This window comes from Hypanus sabinus, chromosome 9, assembly GCF_030144855.1.
Source record: "Hypanus sabinus isolate sHypSab1 chromosome 9, sHypSab1.hap1, whole genome shotgun sequence".
Lineage (NCBI taxonomy): Eukaryota > Metazoa > Chordata > Chondrichthyes > Myliobatiformes > Dasyatidae > Hypanus > Hypanus sabinus.
This window is the reverse complement of record NC_082714.1, coordinates 90,414,598-90,437,433: the sequence shown is the minus strand read 5'-3', so window position 1 is coordinate 90,437,433 and position 22,836 is coordinate 90,414,598. Positions and strand designations below refer to the sequence as shown.

General features: G+C 43.9%; 1 protein-coding gene across 5 annotated transcripts in view; it reads left to right on the top strand.

Annotated features, from left to right (window-relative positions):
- The first annotated feature begins 2,355 nt into the window (after positions 1–2,355).
- Positions 2,356–22,836, top strand: part of LOC132399614 (tropomyosin alpha-3 chain) — an 86,243-nt gene continuing 65,762 nt past the window's right edge. For 4 of the 5 annotated variants that reach the window (XM_059980162.1, XM_059980161.1, XM_059980164.1 and 1 more), the window contains exons 1-2: positions 2,356–2,469; positions 9,110–9,235. In XM_059980162.1, coding sequence (XP_059836145.1) covers positions 2,356–2,469; positions 9,110–9,235 — 240 coding nt within the window. The remainder of the gene's footprint in view (positions 2,470–9,109; positions 9,236–22,836) is intronic. The other variant, XM_059980167.1, reaches the window with a different exon arrangement.

The window sequence follows — 22,836 nt, the reverse complement described above, 5'->3', positions numbered from 1 at the left end:
CGTGTGCTGTAAGAGGTTGGACAAACAGGAGCAGCGTGGGCTGAGGGGAGCTCTGACAGAAGCTATAGAGTAGACAGTCAGTATCTTTTTACCAGGGTTAAAATGTCTAATACCTCAAGGAGGGCATTTAAGGTGAGGGGGGTAATTTCAAAGGGGCTATGAGAGGCAGGTTTTTTACACAGAGAGTGGTGGGTGCCTGGATTCATTGCCTGAGGTGGTGATAGATGGAGATAAGTCAGGGACTTTTAGAGAATAGTTTAGCTACAGATATGAATCAAAACTGTCAAGACATGGAGGAACACCCACAGTCCCTGATGACCCTGTGATATCAGTTTCTGAGGCCACTTCAGGAGGGTCAACTGATGGAAAGTATGTGGACCAGATAGGCACCTGGTAACTACCAAAGACCTGTGTCAATCAGATGACTGAGGTCTTCACCGATATCTTTAACCTCTCACTTCATTAGTCTGTGGTACAAACCTGCTTCAAAGCAGGCTTCAGCTTTACTGGTGCCCAAGAAGAACTTGGCAACCTGCCTCAATGACTATCATCCAGTAGCACTTACACTCACAGTTATGAAGAGCTTTGAGAGGTTGGTGATGAAACATATCAACTCCTACCAGAGAAGCGACTTGCCTGCCGGAGCAACAGGTCCACAGCAGATGCCATTTCATTGTCTCTTCACTCAACCCTGGAACAGCTGGACAGGAGGGATCGACTTCAGCTTGGCATTCAACACTATCAATTCCTCAAAATTATTCAATAAGCTTCAAGACCTTTGACTCAATACCTTCCTGTGCAATTGGATTCTACTTTTCATCAGCTGCAGAGCCCAGTCAGTTTGGACTGGGAACAACATCTCCACAATTTCCAGTAGCAAAGGTGCACCACAAGGCTGTGTGCTTAGTCCCCTGCTCTACCCACTTTAGACTTAGGACTGTGCACTGCTCCAAGCCATGTTCAAGTTTGCTGACAACACCACTGTTGTAGGCCAAAGCAAAGGGGTGATGATAAAGGAGGGAGATTGAAAATCTGGCTGAGTGGTGCCACTCAATATCAGCAAGACCAAGGAGCTGATTATTGACTTCAGGAAGGTCCATGAGCCAGTCCTCATTGGGGGATCAGAGGTGGAGAAGGTCAGCAACTTTAAATTCCTCTGTGTTATCATTTCGGAGTACCTGTCCTGGGCCCAGCACGCAAATGCAATTACGAAGAAAGCATGGCAGTGTCTTTACTTCCTTAGGAGTTTGTGAAGATTCTGAATGACATCTAAAGCTTTGACAAACTTCTGCAAAAGCGTGGTGGAGAGTATACTGACTAGATACATCATGGCCTGGTGTGGGAACACTAATCAGCTTGAACGAAAAGTCCCACAAAAGAGGTTGATACATCCCAGTCCATCTCGGGTAAAGCCCTCTCCACCATTGAGCACATCTACACAGGGCGCTGTTGCAGGAAAGCAGCACCCATCATCAAGGACTCCCACCACCCAGGCCATGCTCTCTCCTTGCTGCTGCCATCAGGAAATCGTACAGGAGTTTCAGGACACACTGCGCCAGTTTCAGGAACAGTTACTACCCCTCAACCATCAGGCTCCTGAACCGATGGGAATAACTTTGCTCAACTTCACTTGCCCCACAAACTATAGACTAACTTTCAAGGACTCTTCATCCTATGTTCTTGATACTTATTGCGCTTGCTTGTTTAGTTGTTTATCTATCTATCTATTTATCTATTATTTCTTTCTTTTTGTATTTGCAAAGTTTGCTGTCTTTTGCACTCTGGTTCTGTGCCCAGTTGATGTGGTCTTTCATTGATTCTGTTATAGTTATTGGATTTCTTGAATACACTCGTAAGAAAATGAATCTTGGGTATATATGTACTTTGATAATAAACTAACTTTAAACTTTGAAAAGATAGGGTGGATGAGAGAAGGCCCGTTTGGTACTACAAAACTATAAAGGCTGAATTATTCCGTGCCAGGACTCACAGTCTGTGGAAAGGAGAGTGGGGGGAAATATTAGTGAGGAGAGCAGCTGCCCTGTCTTTTAATAGCAAGCAGATGTCGACTAGACCCAAATACAGAGGACTGCATAATTCGCAGCAACTTAGCAACCAATCTTCATCTGGGCACAGCCTCTTCCCAGGGTGGGAACAGTCCCAAACCAGCTGATTAAATTCTCTCAGAGTGAGTTCCAGAGACAAGGGGAGATATCATCTGGGGTGAGAGAGAGTCGAGTGGCCACTCTGTCACCGGACGTCCTCCTTTCCAGCTCTCTCAATCACTCCGCGCCACAAAGCCTCGCCTTTATCTTCTTTCTTCTTTGTCGCGACAAGGCAAGTTAAAAATACAAAATGGAGGCCATCAAGAAAAAGATGCAGATGCTGAAACTCGACAAGGAGAATGCCCTTGACAGAGCGGAGCAGGCTGAAGCAGATAAGAAAGCAGCAGAGGAGAGGAGCAAACAGGTGAGAAAGGAGGAATATTCTTTTAATTTCACTGCTCATTGAACAAGGGTGACCACGGCATAGATTTAACATCCACCCCATCAACATTTCACACACCAGTGTGTTTTTCACTATTGTAATGGCAAACATGCCCCTCACTAGATCGTTAGCAATTGATAGTAATGTTCTTAAGCATCACCATATCATATCATTACTATTGTTGGCTGTCTGTCATATCCAACAATGGCAAGAGAAGCAGGCAGGAGAACTTTTAAAGTGTTAACGCATTGCACTGGGTTAGTTCTACTCTCTCGCCTTTGGAATTCCAGATCCAGTAGTAGAGTAATCAACTTGGTTGCAGTGAATGACCGTGACTTCTTCTGTGCCTTGTTATTAGTAGCATTTATATAGTAATCGTTACTATAACTATACTGACCATGGTAAGATTTGCCATATCTGATTATCCACACCAACACCACCATCCCATAACATCCCATTGAACCTTTTAAAGGTTCAAAGGTTGATTTAGCATCAAAGTATGTATGCAGTATAGAACTCTGAGATTTGTCTTCTCCAGATAGCCATGAGACAAAGAAAACCACAGGAGTCAGTTCAAAGAGAAACTGCAAACTCCCCCCCACACAAAAAAACAGTAACACAATCATCAACCACCCCAAACACCCCTCCCGCTGCGCAAAAAAAAACTTTCAAAACACAAGAGCATTGGCCACCACCAAACCCCACACAAAAAAACTAACAAAACCCCCTCTCCGCACAAAAAAACCAACAAGAAAGAACGAGTGAAAACACAGAATGCAAAAACCCTTCCTTCCCCTTATGATAACTCAACAATGCTTGAAGTATCATGATCATACACTCCATATCTTCACACCACAATTAACATCATGACACTAAATCATTTAAAAACTAGAATAGCCCCATAATGTAATGTTCTGATCTCAATCAATTACAGCTTGGGGCGGGAGCTCGGAAGTCAATTCCGACGCCATCCGTGAGGAGTTTGTATGTTCTTCCCGTGACCTTGTGGGTTTCCTCCGGGTGCTCCAGTTTCCTCCCACAGTCCAACTACGTACCAGTTAGGAGGCTAATTGGTCATTGTAAATGATCCTGTGGTTAAAGAGTTGGGTTGCTGGGTGGTGTGGCTCGGTAGGTTGGAAGGACCCTTTCTGCACCGTATTTCTAAATAAAGTAAAGAATTTATAAGAAGCTAGGAGTTTAAGTATTCAGTTGGGTTCCATGCCCCTGCGTTGACACGGATGGGAGGTGGAGGAGACAATGCTTGTGACGGACGCAATCTCAGCCACACTGTTGTCTGCCATCTTGTTATGTAGCTATATGGCTGTTTGGTGTCCTTGGGTGAAGGGGGTAGTGGGCTGACGTTCGACCTATAATCTCTCCCTAAAGTCCCATCAACCAGGGAAGAGGGCTGGTGAGTGGGACTAGTTGGATTGCTCTGGCATGCAGGGTTGATAAACTCATCAGTCCTCCCACCATTTTGTGAGCCTCACGCAGGAGGCCGGAGGTCAGGCAGCACCTGTGGAGAGAAATAGTCAGTCGAGCTTTCGGGTCAGGACACTTCAGCCGTAACGTCCTGTGATTCCTGTCGAACACATAAGCATAGTGTTTGGGCTGAGGGTGAAATAGACAGCTAGTGTGGTGAGACGCTGAGAGGTGGAGAGGTCCAGGGCAACACAACACACACAAAATGCTGGAGGAGCTCAACAGACCAGGCAGCATCCATGGAGGAGAATAAAAAGTCAACATTTCGAGCAGAGGTGACTCCTCTCCACAGATGCTGAGTTCCTTCTGCATTTTGTGTGCACGTGTTGCCTTGGATTTCCAGCATCCACAGGAACTTTTGTGTTTATGGAATCAAGAGAACTTTCTTCCTGACTACAGTCCATACTTTGCTCAAGGAGCTATTTTTCATGCGAGCCTAAAAAACATTCAGCCATGCAGGACACCAACAAATTACAGGGTAATTTGTGCAGGAATTGCCCAAAAATGTAAAGGAGATTAGATCTTGGTGAGTTCAACTGTAACCTTCCTATCGACATCTATAAATCAGTACAGAATGGAATATTCTGATCCAGTTGACACTGCAGAAGTCAATTTATCTTCTAGATCATTGGGATAATTTATTAGATTTAAAGGGAGTTCAGTGAATATACATAAAAGGATTCAGGGTTGAGAAATTTAATTTAAATGGTCATAGAAACCTAGACGTTTTGGCTTAAATCAGACAAGTTACTGGCAGCTTTGACAGATGTCTACAAAATTATTAAAAATTTTTGATTGTGTAAATGAGAAGTTGTGTGTCTGGTGGAAATGACTTAAGAGAATTGTATAAGGTACTTGGGCAGACCGGAGGTACAGTGAGTAGATTTGATTCCTCAATGTTCCCAAATGCTAGAGACATGCAGATTGCCCCTTGTGTACAGGAAGCAGTTAGGCCACATCGGGAGAATTGCACACAGCTCTGGTGGGCCCACTACAGGAAGGATGTGTAAGTTTTGCCGAGGGTGCAGAAGAGGCTTACCAGGACGCTGCCTGGTTTACAGGGCATGTGCTATCGTGAGAGGCTGAACATTGCTTCCTCTGGAGTGGCAGAGGGTGAGGGGAGATCTGATAGAGGTTTACAAGGTTGTAAGAGGCACAGATAGAGAAGGTGGGGTGTATCCATTCCAAGGATGTGAGTTACCCTGCATATGACTTAACATTCTACCAGGCCCACATCTCTTGTACACGTAGCCATTGACAGCAATACAAATCATCATATATCTTCATCGTATCACACCAATATACCCCGTACCTACATCGTAGCACTGATATACCCCATATCTTCATTGTATCTCACTGATATACCCTGTACCTTCATCGTTTCTCACTGATATACCCCATATCTTCATCGTATCTCACTGATATACCCCGTACCTTCATTGTATCTCACTGATATACCCTGTACCTTCATTGTTTCTCACTGATATACCCTGTACCTTCATTGTTTCTCACTGATATACCCCATATCTTCATCGTATCTCACTGATATACCCCGTACCTTCATTGTTTCTCACTGATATACCCTGTACCTTCATTGTTTCTCACTGATATACCCCATATCTTCATCGTATCTCACTGATATACCCCATATCTTCATCGTATCTCACTGATATACCCCGTACCTTCATTGTATCTCTCTGATATACCCCATATCTTCATGGTATCACTGATATACCCTGTACCTTCATCATATCTCTGATATACACCGTAACTTCATCGTATCTCACTGATATACCCCATACCGTCATCGTATCACTGATATACACCGTACCTTCATTGTATCTCACTGATATACCCTGTACCTTCATCGTTTCGCACTGATATACCCCATATCTTCATCATATCTCACTGATATACCCCGTACCTTCATTGTATCTCACTGATATACCCTGTACCTTCATCGTTTCTCACTGATATACCCCATATCTTCATCATATCTCACTGATATACCCTGTACCTTCATCGTATCACTGATATACCCCGTAACTTCATCGTATCTCACTGATATACCCCGTAACTTCATCGTATCACTGATATACCCCGTACCTTCATCGTATCACTGATATACCCCATACCTTCATCGTATCACTGATATACCCTGTACCTTCATCGTATCACTGATATACCCCATACCTTAATCATATCTCACTGATATACCCCATATCTTCATCGTATCTCACTGATATACCCCATATCATCATCGTATCTCACTGATATACCCCGTACCTTCATCGTATCACACTGATACACCCCGTACCTTCATCGTATCTCACTGATATACCCCGTACCTTCATCGTATCACACTGATACACCCCGTACCTTCATCGTATCGCTGATATACCCCGTACCTTCATCGTATCACACTGATACACCCCGTACCTTCATCGTATCACTGATATACCCCGTTCCTTCATCGTATCACACTGATACACCCCGTACCTTCATCGTATCACACTGATACACCCCGTTCCTTCATCGTATCTCACTGATATACCCCGTACCTTCATCGTATCACACTGATACACCCCGTTCCTTCATCGTATCACTGATATACCCCGTACCTTCATCGTATCGCTGATATACCCCGTACCTTCATCGTATCACACTGATATACCCCATACCTTCATCGTATCACTGATATACCCTGTACCTTCATTGTATCTCACTGATATACACCGTAACTTCATCGTATCACTGATATACCCCGTTCCTTCATCGTATCTCACTGATATACCCCATACCTTCATCGTATCACTGATATACCCTGTACCTTCATTGTATCTCACTGATATACCCCGTAACTTCATCGTATCACTGATATACCCCGTTCCTTCATCGTATCACACTGATACACCCCGTACCTTCATCGTATCACACTGATACACCCCGTTCCTTCATCGTATCACACTGATACACCCCGTACCTTCATCGTATCACTGATATACCCCGTACCTTCATCGTATCGCTGATATACCCCGTACCTTCATCGTATCGCTGATACACCCTGTACCTTCATCGTATCACTGATATACCCCGTTCCTTCATCGTATCACACTGATACACCCCGTTCCTTCATCGTATCACTGATATACCCCGTAACTTCATCGTATCTCACTGATATACCCCATACCTTCATCGTATCGCTGATATACCCCGTACCTTCATCGTATCTCACTGATACACCCCGTTCCTTCATCGTATCACTGATATACCCCGTAACTTCATCGTATCGCTGATATACCCCGTACCTTCATCGTATCTCACTGATATACCCGTAACTTCATCGTATCACTGATATACCCTGTACCTTCATCGTATCACTGATATACCCCATACCTTCATCGTATCGCTGATATACCCCGTACCTTCATCGTATCTCACTGATATACCCGTAACTTCATCGTATCACTGATATACCCTGTACCTTCATCGTATCACTGATATACCCCATACCTTCATCGTATTGCTGATATACCCCGTACCTTCATCGTATCTCACTGATACACCCCGTACCTTCATCGTATCACTGATATACCCCGTTCCTTCATCGTATCTCACTGATATACCCCATACCTTCATCGTATCGCTGATATACCCCGTACCTTCATCGTATCACTGATATACCCCGTTCCTTCATCGTATCACACTGATACACCCCGTTCCTTCATCGTATCTCACTGATATACCCCGTACCTTCATCGTATCTCACTGATACACCCCACACCTTCATCGTATCACTGATATACCCCGTAACTTCATCGTATCTCACTGATACACCCCGTTCCTTCATCGTATCACTGATATACCCCGTACCTTCATTGTATCTCACTGATACACCCCGTACCTTCATCGTATCACACTGATACACCCCGTACCTTCATCGTATCACACTGATACACCCCGTACCTTCATCGTATCTCACTGATACACCCCGTTCCTTCATCGTATCTCACTGATATACCCCATATCTTCATCGTATCTCACTGATATACCCCACACCTTCATCGTATCACTGATATACCCCACACCTTCATCGTATCACTGATATACCCCGTACCTTCATCGTATCTCACTGATATACCCCGTACCTTCATCGTATCTCACTGATATACCCCGTACCTTCATCGTATCTCACTGATATACCCCGTTCCTTCATCGTATCACTGATACACCCCGTACCTTCATCGTATCACACTGATACACCCCGTACCTTCATCGTATCTCACTGATACACCCCGTTCCTTCATCGTATCTCACTGATACACCCCGTTCCTTCATCGTATCTCACTGATATACCCCATATCTTCATCGTATCTCACTGATATACCCCACACCTTCATCGTATCACTGATATACCCCGTACCTTCATCGTATCTCAGTGATACACCCCGTTCCTTCATCGTATCACTGATATACCCCGTACCTTCATCGTATCTCACTGATACACCCCGTTCCTTCATCGTATCTCACTGATACACCCCGTTCCTTCATCGTATCTCACTGATACACCCCGTACCTTCATCGTATCACACTGATACACCCCGTACCTTCATCGTATCTCACTGATACACCCCGTACCTTCATCGTATCACACTGATACACCCCGTTCCTTCATCATATCTCACTGATATACCCCATATCTTCATCGTATCTCACTGATATACCCCACACCTTCATCGTATCACTGATATACCCCGTACCTTCATCGTATCTCACTGATATACCCCATATCTTCATCGTATCTCACTGATATACCCCACACCTTCATCGTATCACTGATATACCCCGTTCCTTCATCGTATCACACTGATATACCCCGTACCCTCATCATACCACACTGATATACCCTGTACACTGATATACACCACTGCCTTTAATGTTATACTCTGATTTAAGCAACATTTTCCAATAGCATTTATATTCTTCGCTATTCCTAATAATGTATTTACTATAAATGACAATACTTAAAGATTTGCTCAATTGTTTAATAGTCTGAATAATTTTGCATTTATTATTTAATAATGTGTCGATTAAATTTATTTCTCTCTTGGTTTCCTTCTCCCTTGGTCCTCTCTGACAGTTGGAGGATGATCTGGCGGCCATGCAGAAGAGACTGAAGGGCACGGAGGATGAGCTGGACAAGTATTCAGAGGCCCTGAAAGATGCCCAGGAGAAGCTGGAACTGGCTGAGAAGAAGGCTGCTGATGTAAGTGGGGGCATTCACTCTGTTATCCTCATTTATCATCAGATTTCTTTGACCTATTTCTGCCTCCGCTCACAACCAAAATACTTACTTACTGCTCGTTAGGCCATTGGTGTTTCGGGCAGCAATGAAGATCCTTGTCCGTCCTTGACCACGAAGGATTCTTCATTGCTGTGTCTACAGCGGTTTTATTTTATCGGTTAGTGCCGTTAGCCCTGAGCTGAACCCTCGAACCTTTAGCCTTTGACTGTTTGGCATGGGCGACCCTCCCAAGAGCAAAAGCACACAGGCCTGACTCCAGCCGAGATAACTCTCTGGGTCATTGAGGCAGGCAAGCTGCCAAACCACGACAAAGTTGTGGTCCTTTTGGAGATCCACTGGATTTCTAATGAATGAGGGCCTCCCCATGTCTGACACCAAGCTAATCAGAGATTAGTTGGTGGAACCCCAGGCATCTCCATGATCTGACTACTTCGTCAGAGGATCAGGTAGCAAATGAGCTGACCTTACCCCTCCTTCAGCCGTCGGTCTGGGCTCAGTGGGTTGTGTTCATGATGTTCATGGGCTTAAGTCTCACTCCAACAATTTTAATTTATAGTTCAGGCCACCAGCACTCAGAAGCTATATCTACAACGTAGTTTGTCTTCGTACACGATATGTCAAACTGTATGGTTCGGTGTACATGTGATAAATAAATGAATTGGAATCGGAATGGAACCTTCTACTTGCAATGTCAAAAGGAGGCCCTGAGTCAACACTTTGACATTGCCTTTAGAAGATTCAACTGTATGTATTTTGTTTGAAGAAGTGTAAGAGATACTTCCATGATGGCTTTGTGAAAGTTCATCCTTCAATCAAAATCTCTCTCTTAAAAGATGAACTGGCTGTTATTCCAGTATAAATGGGTTTTCTTAGTTGAGAATCCAATCTCATTGTATTGCTGTTTCAGCAAATTACCTACAAGATACTTATGCAATGGTGCCACTCACTGGACGTGGAGGGAAAGATAGTGAAGGTGAATAGCAGATGTCTCGTGACAAACCGTACTAGTCCCAACCGATCTACTGCTCCCACACTGAGCAAGCCATAACCTGTGCAAAAATATAATCACATCAGTTGGTAGCATTCTTCCCTCAGAGCCAGCAAATTGTGCATTTGAAACCAGCTCCAGCCATTTAAGAACAAAACTAAGAGTCAATATTCTCATGTCAGGGTGTATTGTTCTGTCAGTAATGGCGCCTGTTTGGATGAGTTGCCTTGCTGGTTGTCTCTGGCCGTTTTGAAGAGCAGAGAGGAACTCTCCGGCATGCTAGTGCAAGTATTTCTCCCTGAATTAATTCCACTGGAATACATTTGTCATCACACTGCTGTTTGAGGGAATTTGCTCTGCACAAAGGGCTTGACGTGTTTCCTAAATTGCAGCAGTGACCACACATCATCTGGTGCAAACCAACCATGAAACCTATATCAGCTTTCTCTTTCAGTTCAAGTCATTGACCAATGCATTAATACATTAATAACACGACTCTGTGTGTGTGTGTGTGTGTGTGTGTGTGTGTGTGTGTGTGTGTGTGTGTGTGTGTGTGTGTGTGTGTGTGTGTGTGTGTGTGTGTGTGTGTGTGTGTGTGTGTGTGTGTGAGAGAGAGAGAGGTGAGAAGACAGGAAAGAGAGAGAGAAAGAAAGATGAGAAAGAGAGATACAGAGTAAGAGAGAGAGATACAACATAAGAGAGATACAACGTAAGAGAGAAAGACACTAAGTGAGAGAGAGAGGGGAGAGGTACAGAGTAAGAGAGAGAGAGAGAGAGAGAGAACAGGGATACAGTGAGAGAGATACGGTACAATGTAAGAGAGTAGAGAGATACTGTGAGAGAGATACAAAGTAAGAGAGAGGGGAGAGGTACAGAGTAAGAGAGAGAGAGAGAGAGAGAGAACAGAGATACGGTGAGAGAGATACAACATAAGAGAGAAAGACACGAAGTAAGAGAGAGAGGGGAGAGGTACAGAGTAAGAGAGAGAGAGAACAGATACAGTGAGAGAGATACAGTACAATGTAAGAGAGTAGAAAGATACGGTGAGAGAGATACGGTACAACATAAGAGAGTAGAGAGATACGGTACAACATAAGAGAGTAGAAAGATACGGTGAGAGAGATACGGTACAACATAAGAGAGTAGAGAGATACGGTAAGAGAGATACGGTACAATATAAGAGAGTAGAGAGATACGGTGAGAGAGATACGGTACAATATAAGAGAGTAGAGAGATACGGTGAGAGAGATACAATGTAAGAGAGAAAGACACAAAGTAAGAGAGAGGGGAGAGGTACAGAGTAAGAGAGAGAGAGAGAACAGATACAGTGAGAGAGATACAGTACAATGTAAGAGAGTAGAGAGATACGGTACAACATAAGAGAGTAGAGAGATACGGTGAGAGAGATACAACGTAAGAGAGAAAGACACGAAGTAAGAGAGAGGAGAGAGGTACAGAGTAAGAGAGAGAGTGGGATACAAAATAAAAAACGGGTGGGGGGGTGTGGGGGGAGAGACACACACAGACAGACAATCCGACCTAATCAGATATGACAGTAATCCACCAGAATCTATAATGAAGGCATGAGTGCTCATTCAGTCAGCATCTAAAATAAAGTCAGCATTCGGCATTCTAGTCCTCTGCTATTCTGAGTAACCGATGTCATCATTACCCGGCAACAAAAGAACACAATTCCACAGAGGCTTTTTTAAGGCTCTCCGGCACCTGTTCTACGGGAGACCCTACCCTACAGACAGCGAACCGTGTCTCTGGCTGCCAGAGGGTTCACTGCTGCAGGGCCCAAATTCCTAGCGTATTGTCATCACCAAATGAAATCCTGGAAATGTCCAAGGCACTGGTTTAAAAGTAAGCAAGGGGGAGAGATGAATGAGTGGCTGCTAGTCTGTTTAATCATAAAAATAGCCTTTCATTTTTTAAGTTTTTAATTTCTGCTGCTTACCATTGTAGGCAGTGAAAGTATGACGGACAGCTGCAGCTATTTCAAAGAACGATTGCTTCCACAGTTACCAGCAACTTTTCTTGCTGTTGTCTCCATAAATTAGCACGTTTGTCAAATGTAAGACACTCTGAGTGCCCAGATTGATAATGAATTCACAGTCCACTTTTAGCCTAGCCGGCTTGCGCTACTCTTAACACTATATACAAGTCTGAAACACTGTTCATCTTATCTCAGACACATATTCTTCTACTTTCTCCTTGTTACGCTTATTTTAAATCTATGTTTCAACCACTCCAGGCAGAGCAAGTTCCACATTCCCAATATACTCTGAGTAGAGAAGTTCCTCCTTCATTCTTTTGTGATTTTATATTTGTGGGATTTTGTTCAGCTCAATAGCAAATAGGGAATATCTCCCCTATTCTTGTATGAAACCCCTTCATTATCTTAAAAGCCTCCATTGGGTCAAACGTAAGCCCTCTAAATCAGGACCCCAGGCTGTTCAGTAGCAAACTTATAAATCATATTGCAATACACACAAAACGCTGGAGGAGCTCAGCAGGTCAGGCAGCATCTACAGAGTGGAAAGAGCAGTCGATGTATCAGGCCAAGACTCTTTATCAAGATGTCGGCTGAAAGTGTCGACTGTTCATTCCCTTCTGTAGACGCTGCCTGGCCTGCTGAGTTCCTCCAGCATTGTGTGTGTGTGTTGCTCTGATTTCCAGCATCTGCAGAACCTCTCGTGATCGTAAGTCGTTTTTGCATCAACTTCAGCTCTTCAATATCCTTTTCATAATTTGGAGACAGAACTGAATTCCAAGGATGGCAAATTTGACACAAGCTGAACAGATTAAAAACCAAAGAGCATTTGTGTAACTACTTTTGTCAAAGATTAACTTTCCTGGGCTTAGTGATTGATTTACTCAGAAAAACATTGTCTCATCAATTGATAAACCTGAAATCAAATCCCCTTCATCTGTCAGTGACATGAATTTATATAATGCTGATCCTTTCAGTTTGTTCCAAAGCTCCTTACAAACAGTGAACAGCACACACAAGATGCTCGAGGAGCTCAGCAGGTCAGATAGACTCCTGGGGGGGGGGGGGGGGGAATAAACCATCCATGTTTTGGGCTGAGACCCTCCATCAGAACTTGGAAAGGAAGGGGACAGAAGCCAGGGCGAGAGGAATGATTGTCACCAAAGAGACCAGGTGAGGGGGAAGGTGGGTGGGTGAAGAAAGAAGCTGCAAAGCGATAGGTGGAAGAGGCTGAAGAAAAAGGAATCCCACCAGAGAGGCCAGTGGATCATGGAAGAAAGGGAAGGAGGAGGGGAAACAGAGAGAGGTGATGGGCAAGTGCATAGAAATAAAGGGTGTGAGGGGAACCAGAATGGGGAATGGAAAAGGAGGGAGGGGGCAGTTAGAGAAATCAATGTTCATGCCATCAGGTTGGAGGCGACCCAGATCAAATATGAGGTGTTTCTCCTCCAACCTGTTTGGCTTCCACATGGTAATAGACCAGGTCATGTCAGAGTAGGCAAGGGAGGTTGAATTGAATTGTGGAGCCACCGGGATATCCTGCCTTTTGCGACAGACAGAGCGCAGGTAGCGCCCCCTAATGGTGTGTCAGGTCACACTGATGTAGAGGAGGCTGCCCCAGGAGCACTGCATACAGTAGATGACCCCGACAGGCTTGCAGGTGAAGTCGCCTCTACTGGAAGGACTGTTTGGGGCCCTAAATAGTACTGAGGGAGGAGGTGTGGGGGTAGGGGTAGCACTTTTAGGGATAAGTACCAGGAGGAGAAGAGGGAGATTCCTTCTTCTTCAGCTCTCTGCCACTTCCACCTTTCTCCTACCAGCTTCTCACTTCATCTACCCTCTCCCACCCATCTACTTCCCCCTCTTACCTGTTGTCACCCGTCAGCTTGCACTGCTTCCCCTCTCCTCATCTTCTTTCTCTGGCTTCTTTCCGAGTCCTGATGAAGGGCCTCAGCCCAAAATGTCAATTGTTTATTCCTCTTCATACATGCTGCCTGATTAGCTGATTTCCCCGGGCACTTTGTGTGTGTGTTACGCAGGAGTTCCAGCATCTTATATTGACAAACACTGAAGCACTTCCGTAAAACGTTTCAAGACCTAGTTAAGTCATGAGATAATTTTGGAATGCGGAGAGGAGGTCGTTATATGATCTATAGAAACACTAAAGTGCTAGTCTTATAAATTATTTCAGAACATAGATTCACAATCAGAATCAGATTTAATATCACCGACATATGTCATGAAATTTGTTGTTTTGCAGCAGCAGGTCATTGCAATACATAATAATAAGAAACACTGAGGTCCTTCTTTGGTCGGGTCAGCCATGGATGTTGCATCGCAGGTGTCTACGAGATACTCAAGCCAGGGCAGTATGGTATGGAGAGCAAGCTGTTGCCCAGGTAGCAGGCTCCCCCTCTCCATGCAGCTGATGAACGGCAGAGACCGATACAACTTGGCACCAGCGGTGTCGCAGCAGTTGCCAGTCAGTGCTGAACTCAACGTAGGACTGCCTCAGGGACTCCAGCTCCAGACTTCCCCTCTGTAACCGTTAAACCCGTAAGAACCTATCAGTCTCTGTGTTAAACCCACTTGATAGCTTGGCGTCTACAACTCTCTGTGGCAATGAATTCCACAGATTCACTGCCTTCTGGCTGAGCAAATTCCATCTCATCTCAGTTTTAAAGGGCATCTCTTTATTTTGATGCTGTGGCTTTAGACCTTAGAGTCTCCTACTAATGGAAATGTCCTCTCCCCAAACTCTCTATCCAGCTTCTGCTAGGTATCAGTGAGATCATCCCTCATCTTCTGAACTCCACCAAGCATAGGCCAAGAAACAACAAATTCTCCTCAAAGGTTAATTCCTGGGATTACAGTTGTGAGCCTACTCTGGCCCCTCTCCAGGCTCAGCACGTCTTCCCTCAGACATGGTGCCCATACGCAGTACACACACTCCTAGCACAGACCACAGCAGAACACCACTCAATTTTTCCTGTGATCTGAAAAGTAACCATTCACAATTTTAGTCAATTAAATAATGTTCTATTCATTCTGCTGTCCATCACTCAGCTTTCATCGGTTCCAGACCAGTTGACAATCTTTTGCACTTTGAAGAATTTGCTTTTTTAAATCTATTTGCCCATTAACTGTATTTCCCAAAAGGAGACCCTGTCATTTCATCAAAAAACTCGATCAAGTGAGCTAAATATGATCTATCATTAACAAATCTATACTGTCCTTCCATAAACAAAACTTGAGCAAAAATGATGGCTATTTCTGTCCTTAGTTTCTGGAGGTTTCTCCACCAACGATGTTAAACTGAGATAAAAAACATGTCTGAAGTACGTGGCAGCTTTTTTCTGTTTTTGTTTCAGATTTCCATTTCTGCAGTAGTTTTGCTTCACCCTATGTTAGACAAACCAGCTTGTTTGGTTGAGTTCTTCTCCGATCTTGGCAAACTTGCAAACATTTTGTCACTATACGAGGAGACAAGATCAGTGTGCTGTTAATTGTGGTGACCCCCATATCCTTGGCCTTTATATACTTATCAATCAGCTGATTGGTCATCATCGGATCCTTGTGGATAGTTTTCTCCCAGTACCTACATTGGATTTTTGGGTCTGTAAGCTATTAGTTAAGAATCATGTGGTCTACAAAATCCAATGTGGGGATGGCAACAAATATCACATTGGCCAGATTGGGAGAAAACTATCCACGTGGATCCATGAACATCAACTGGCTGTAAAGTGGCACGACCAACTCTCCCGAGTCTCTACCCATGAAGATCGAGAGGGGCACAAGTTTGACTGGCATCAGTGAAAGTGATGGCACGAGCAAACATGTGGCAAGTAAGAGGATTCCTGGAAGCGTGGTTTACACAAACAATTCTGTAAACAGATGTGTAGACCTCGATCCTATTCATGAGCTGATGCGGGCAAAATTCCAGACCACAACACACGAAGTTCGCCACGCAACCAATCAGCGACAAGACTTCCTCCCTACATCACAACTGAGTTTCTAAAATGACAACCAATCAGCTGATTAATGAGTATATAAAGGCAAAGTATTCGGAGGACACCACAATTAACAATGCAATAATGATGTCTCCTCATAGGGTGATAAAACATTTGCAAGTAAATTATCAAGATTGGAAAACAACTCAACCCAACCATCAGCTGCCTGAGCTACAGATTTTCTGAATTATTTTTAACTGGCTTGATGTTGATGGGTGTATCTTTATGCCTTTCAATGTACAAGGGTAGAACATTTGTAATTCCTCAGTACTCACACATACACTAAGTGGCCACTTCATTAGGCACATCCATAAAGCTGTTTGTTAATGTAAATATCTAATCAGCCAATCATGTGGCAGCAACTCAAGGCATAAAAGCATGCAGACATGGTCAAGAGGTTCAGTTGTTGTTTGGACCAAACAACAGAACAGGGAAGAAATGTGGTGTAAGCAATTTTGACAGTACAATGATTGTTAGTGATGAACAGAGTGGTTTGAATATCTCAGAAATTGCTGATCTCCTGGGATTTTCAGACAACAGTCTCTAGAGTTTACAGAGAATGGTGTGGAAAACAAAAAAAAAACCCAGTGAGTGGCAGTTCTGCAGAGAAAACGCCTTGTTAATGAGCAAGGTCAGAGGAGAATGACCAGATTGCATCAAGCTGACAGGAAACTGACAGTAACTCAAATAATCACCCATTACAACCCATTCAGAAGAGCATCTCTGAATGCACAACACACTGAACCCTGAGGTGGTTGACCTACAGTAGCAGAAGGCCATGAACATACATTCAGTGGCCACTTTACTAGGTACACCTGCTTGTTAATAGCTAATTAGTCAATCACGCTGCAGCAACGCAATGCATAAAAGCATGCAGACATGCCCAAAAGGTTCAGTTGTTGTTCAGACCAAACATCAGAATGGGGAAACAATGTGACTTTGACTGTGGAATGATTGTTAGAGATGGATGCGGTGGTTTGAGTATCTCAGAAACTGCTGATAGAATCCTGTCTATATCCCTCATCATTTTGTATACCTCCACCAAACCTCCCCTCAATCTTCTACGTTCTAGGGTATAAAGTTCTAATCTATTCAACTTTTCCTTATAACTCAGATCCTCCAGTCCCAGCAACATCTGTGTAAATTTTCTTGGTACTCTTTCAATTTTATTTACATCTTTCATGACCAAATCGGTACATAATACTCCATATTAGGCCTCACCAATGTCTTATACAACTTCAACAGAACACCCCATCTCCTATAATCAATATTTTAATCTAAGGACAAAGTGCTAAAAGCTTTCTTTATGATCCAGTCTACCTGTGCCACCACTTTCAACGAATTATGGACCTGCATTCCCAGATCCCTCTGTTCTACCGCACACCTCAGTGCCCTGCCATTCCCCGTGGAAGACCTACTCTAGTTTGTCCTCCCAAAGTGCAATACCTCACACTTGTCTTCATTAAATTGCATCTGCCATTTTTCAGTCTATTTTTCCAGCTGGTCCAGATCTTGCTGCAAGCTTCAATAGTCTTCCTCGCTGTCCACTACACCCCCAATCTTGGTATCATCTGCAAATTTGCTGATGCAGTTTACCACATTACCATCCAGATCGTTGATATAGATGACGAACAACAACAGACAAGCCCCGATCCCTGCGTCACTCTACTAGTCAGAGAAATAACCATCTCTACCACTCTCTGACTTTTTCGAAAAAAGGCAATGTCTAATCCAATTTACTACTTTATCTTGAATGCCAAGCAAATGAACCTTCTTGACCAATCTCCCAATGCAGGACCTTGTCAGATGCCTTACTATAGCCCGTGTAGACAACATCCACTGTCTTGCCTTCATCAACTTTCCCATTAACTTTCTTGAAAAACTCTATAAGACAGGTTAGACACGACCTCCCACGCACAAAACCATGATAACTATCCCTAATCTGTCCCTTTCTATCCAAATATTCCTATATCCAGTCCTTAGAATAACTTCCAATAACTTTCCTAGTACTGATGTTGGGCTCACCAGCTTACAATTTCCTGGTTTATTCTCAGAGCCTTTCTTAAACAGCAGAACAACTTTAGCTAATCTCCAGTCCTCTAGCACCTCACTGCCATTAAGGATGATTTAAATATCTCTTCTTGGGCCCCTGCAATTTAGATTCAATAGGTACATTTAATGTCAGAGAAATGTATACAATATAGATCCTGAAATTCTTTTTCTTCGCAAACATCTGCAAAAACAGAGGAGTGCCCTGAAGAGCTAAACATTAGAACCCCACCCCACCCACACACAAGCATCAGCAAGACAATGAACCCCCTCACACAAGCAAAAAAGCATCAGCACCCTCCACCGAGCCCTCAAGCATGCAGCAAAGCATCAGTAAAGACACAGACTTGCAGTAGCCCAAGGATTACCCAGTAATTCGACATACCACAGGCTCTCTCTCTCCTTAATAAGGGAAAAACAGATGTTCCCATTTCACAGCGAGAGGGGAGGCATAACAAACGACTCACTGACTTATGAGCTTTTACCGAGCTCTGCGCCCAGAGAGTTAGCCCCAGGTCTCAGGTCTCTGGACGACACACAGCCAGCAGCTAATCCGCTGTTCCTGATGTTCTGTGTTCTCTTGCGACACCTCAGTCAGGGGCACCGGCCTTGAATCAGCCTGTCTCCAGCGCCACGAAAATCCGGCATCCTGAAGACGCACTAGTCTTCCAGGCCGCGTCCTTGGCATATCAAAAAGTGGCCAGTTCTGAGGCCCTGAGAGCGGGTCCCAGTCCCGCAAAGAAGTGAAGTCCGAGTTTAACACCAGGTCAGGGTCTTCAAAAGAACCTTGAAAAGGAAAAAGAGATACCAAAGATGAAAATAGAGTTGTTTCCAAAGATACAAGCAAAGGAGTTGTCTTTTAGTGCCATCTTGACTTTGCTCCGCCCTTTGGGAGACAAGTTTCTTCATTTGCCTCCCACGAGGTCCAAGGGACACCTTGTCAGGCCCTGGATATTTGTCCACCATAATTTGCCTCAAAACAGCAAACACCTCCTCCTCTGTAATCAGTATTGTCCATGACCTTGCTGCTGTTTTGCTCACTTCTATAGACTCTACATCCATCTCCCATGTAAATACAGATGCAAAAATTAATTTTAAAATCTCCTCATCTCTTCTGGCACAACGCATTGTCAAAGTCAAAAGTCAAGTCACTTTTATTGTCATTTTGACCATAACTGCTAGTACAGTACAAAGTAAAAATGAGACATTTTTCAGGACCATGGTATTACATGACACAGTACAAAAACTAGACTGAACTACGTAAAAAACAACACAGAAAAAACTAGACTACAGACCTACTCAGGACTGCATAGATTATCTTAGAGAGTTTCTTAAACAATGGAACAACATTAGCTATCTTCTAGTCCTCTGCACCTCACCCGTGGCTAAGGATGATTTAAATATCTCTGCTAAGGCCTCTGCACCAGCCTCCCACAGGGTCCGAGGGAACACATTGTCAGGCCTTTGGGGATTTATCCACCCTAGTTTGCCTCAAGACAGTGAACACCCCTCTCTGTAATCTGTATAGGGTCCATCTCTCACTGTTGCATGGCCTCACCTCTATAGTCTCTGTGTCCATCTGCTGAGGAAATACAGATGAAAAAATCCATTTAAGATCTCCCCCATCTCTTTTGGCTCCACACACAGATTGCCACTCTGATCTTCCCGAAGATCTATTTTGCCCCATGTGATGCTTTTGTTGTTAACATATCTGGAGAAGCCCTTAGGCTAAAGCAACCTCAGGTTTTTTTTTAGCCTTCCTGATTTTCTTTAAGTGATCTCTTGCATTTCTTATACTCCTCAAGTACCTCGTTAGTTACTGCCCGCCTATACCTGCTCTGTATCTTCTTTTTCTCAACCAGGTCCTCAATACCTCTCAACAACCAAGGTTTCTGTTATCAGTGCATTTTATTCTGACAGGCACATACGTGCTTTGAACTCTCAAAACTTCACTTTGAAGACCTCCCACTCACCAGAAAACATCTTTGCCAGAAAACTGCCTGTCCCAATCTACACTTGCCAGATCCTTTCCAATACCATCAAAACTGGCCTTGATCCTTGATCAATCCGAGGGCCAGACCTATCCTTTTCCATAATTACCTTGAAACTACATGCATTTTTATCACTAGATGCAAAGTGTTCCCCTGCACAAACTTCTGTCACCCGTCCTGTCACGTTCCCTCATAGGAGATCGAGTATCGTACACTCTCTCATTGGGAGTTCTACGTGCTGATTAAGGAAACTTTCCTGAGCACATTTGACAAACTATTTCCCATCCAGCCCCTTTACAGTATGGGAGTCCCAGTCAATATGTGGAAAGTTAAAATCACCAACTATCACAACTTATTTTTCTTGCAACAGTCTGTGATCTCTGTACAAATTTGTTCATCTAAATCCTGCAGACTGTTGGGAGGTCTATAATATAGCCCAATTAACATGGTCATATCTTTCTTATTCCTCAGTTCTACCTATAAAGCCACACTAGACCAGTTCTCCAGTCTGTCCTGACTGAGGACTGCTATGACATTTTCCCTGACTAGTAATGCCACCCCTCCCTTTTTAAACCTTCCCGCTCTATCACGTCTAAAACAATGGAACCCTGGAATATTGAGCTTCCAGTCCTGCCCATCCTGTAACCAAGTCTCACTACAACATCATAATTCCATGTGTTGATCCATGATCTGAGCTCATCCACCTTTCCTACAATACTCCTTGTTTTGAAATATACACAACCCAGAACATTAGTTCCACCCTGCTCAACCTTTTGATTCCTGACTTTGTCTGAGGTCTTAATGATATCTGTCTCCATAACCTCTCCACTATCTGTTCTGGCATGCTGGTTCCCATCCCCCTGAAACTCTAGTTTAACCCTCCCCCCCCACCCTCTTGCAGCCCCTAGCAAACCTTCCTGCTAGGACATTAGTCCCCCTCCAGTTTAGGTGCAAACTCTCTCTTCTGTACAGATTCCACCTTTCCTTTAAGAGAGCCCAATGATCCAAAAATCTGAAGCCCTCCCTCCTACACTAACTCCTTAGCCACATGTTAAACTGTATGATCTTCCTATTTCTGGCCTCACTAACACATGGCTCAGGTAGCATCCTGAGATCACAACCCTGGTGGTCCTGTCCTTTAACTTAGTACCCAACACCCTGAACTCACTTTGCAGAACCTTGTCCCTCTTCCTACCTATAGCATTGGTAACTAATGGATGATGACCTCCAGGGAACATCCCTTATGGACCAGGTGACTTACCTACTTTAAGAGTAGCAAGATTGTTCCTATTTTTTGATTTTTGTTATTCCAGTATTTTAACTACATCTTCCTTTGCTGAGACTTTAATAGCATATGCCTGCCAGAAGATATTTTGTAACTCAGCAGCACCAACCTGATATTTGATTATTTCACTACCGTGCCCACATTTCAGTCCTACAATATTCTCTTAATCAATACTGAAATTTTGCCTCAAGTACCATAAAATCTTCTTTCTCCCCTATCTTTTCTGTACACTGTGGGAATAATTTTTTTCCTACCCACTTGCATCTTTTAAAATATTAGTAAATAATCTCTCTTTGGTAATGGCTTATCAGATATCAAAGTATTGAGAATTTTAAAGACACCCCGGTTAGTAGGTTAATTGGTCATTGTAACCTGTCGAGGGATTGGTAGTGGCTGTCTGTCATGTTCGACGATGAGTGTGGGAGAGTTTTTAAAATGATAAAGCCATTGCACCGTGACAGTTCCACTCTCTAGAATTCGGAAATGGTATGAGTAGCCATCATAACTAGGGTCTTCCTTGGTGGCAGTGGATGACCATGACTTCTCTGCCTTGTCATGCCTGTCTCTCTCCACGGAACTGCCTTCCTGACTATTGGATCATATTGTAGATCTCATCTGCCCAGTCGGCCGGAGCTGACTTCACATCCCTATCTCACTGGGATATGAGGCTTGCTGGCTACCCTCACTTGGTTTAGCCTGCCTGTTGAGGTGGTGTACCAGATTGTGACTGCTGTCACATGCAAACAGCTACTTGAAGCCGCAGGTGAGAGTTTAATGTTCAGCAAGGACCAAAGGTGAGAGAACTGCCCCAGGATGGACAAGTCAGGCCCTTCCCTGGATACCTCAGAAATCCCTGAACTGAGGCGTGGTTGGGGTCAACCATGGAAGTTTTGTCCTAGCTGATTATGTGATAGACAAGCCTGGGCAGTCCGATATAGAGAGCAAGCTATTGCCCATGCATCGGGCTTCCCTCTCCATGGAGCTGATGAACCCAAAGGAACTGCTGTAACCAACACAGTCTGGCACTAGCAATGTCACAGAAGATGTCAGTCAGCGTTGAACAGAACATAGGATTGACTGCCTTAGGGATTCCGGCTCCTCTGGGTTTATTCCCGAAGCCTTCCCCATGAGTGAGTGTAGTCGCAAGGCAGTGGAGGTTTGAGATCGGAGTTTTCCTTCTCCTAGATGAGCTGCCAACCACAGCTGAAGAGCCCCATCTGTCCAGTGTGACTGGTTTTAAGTT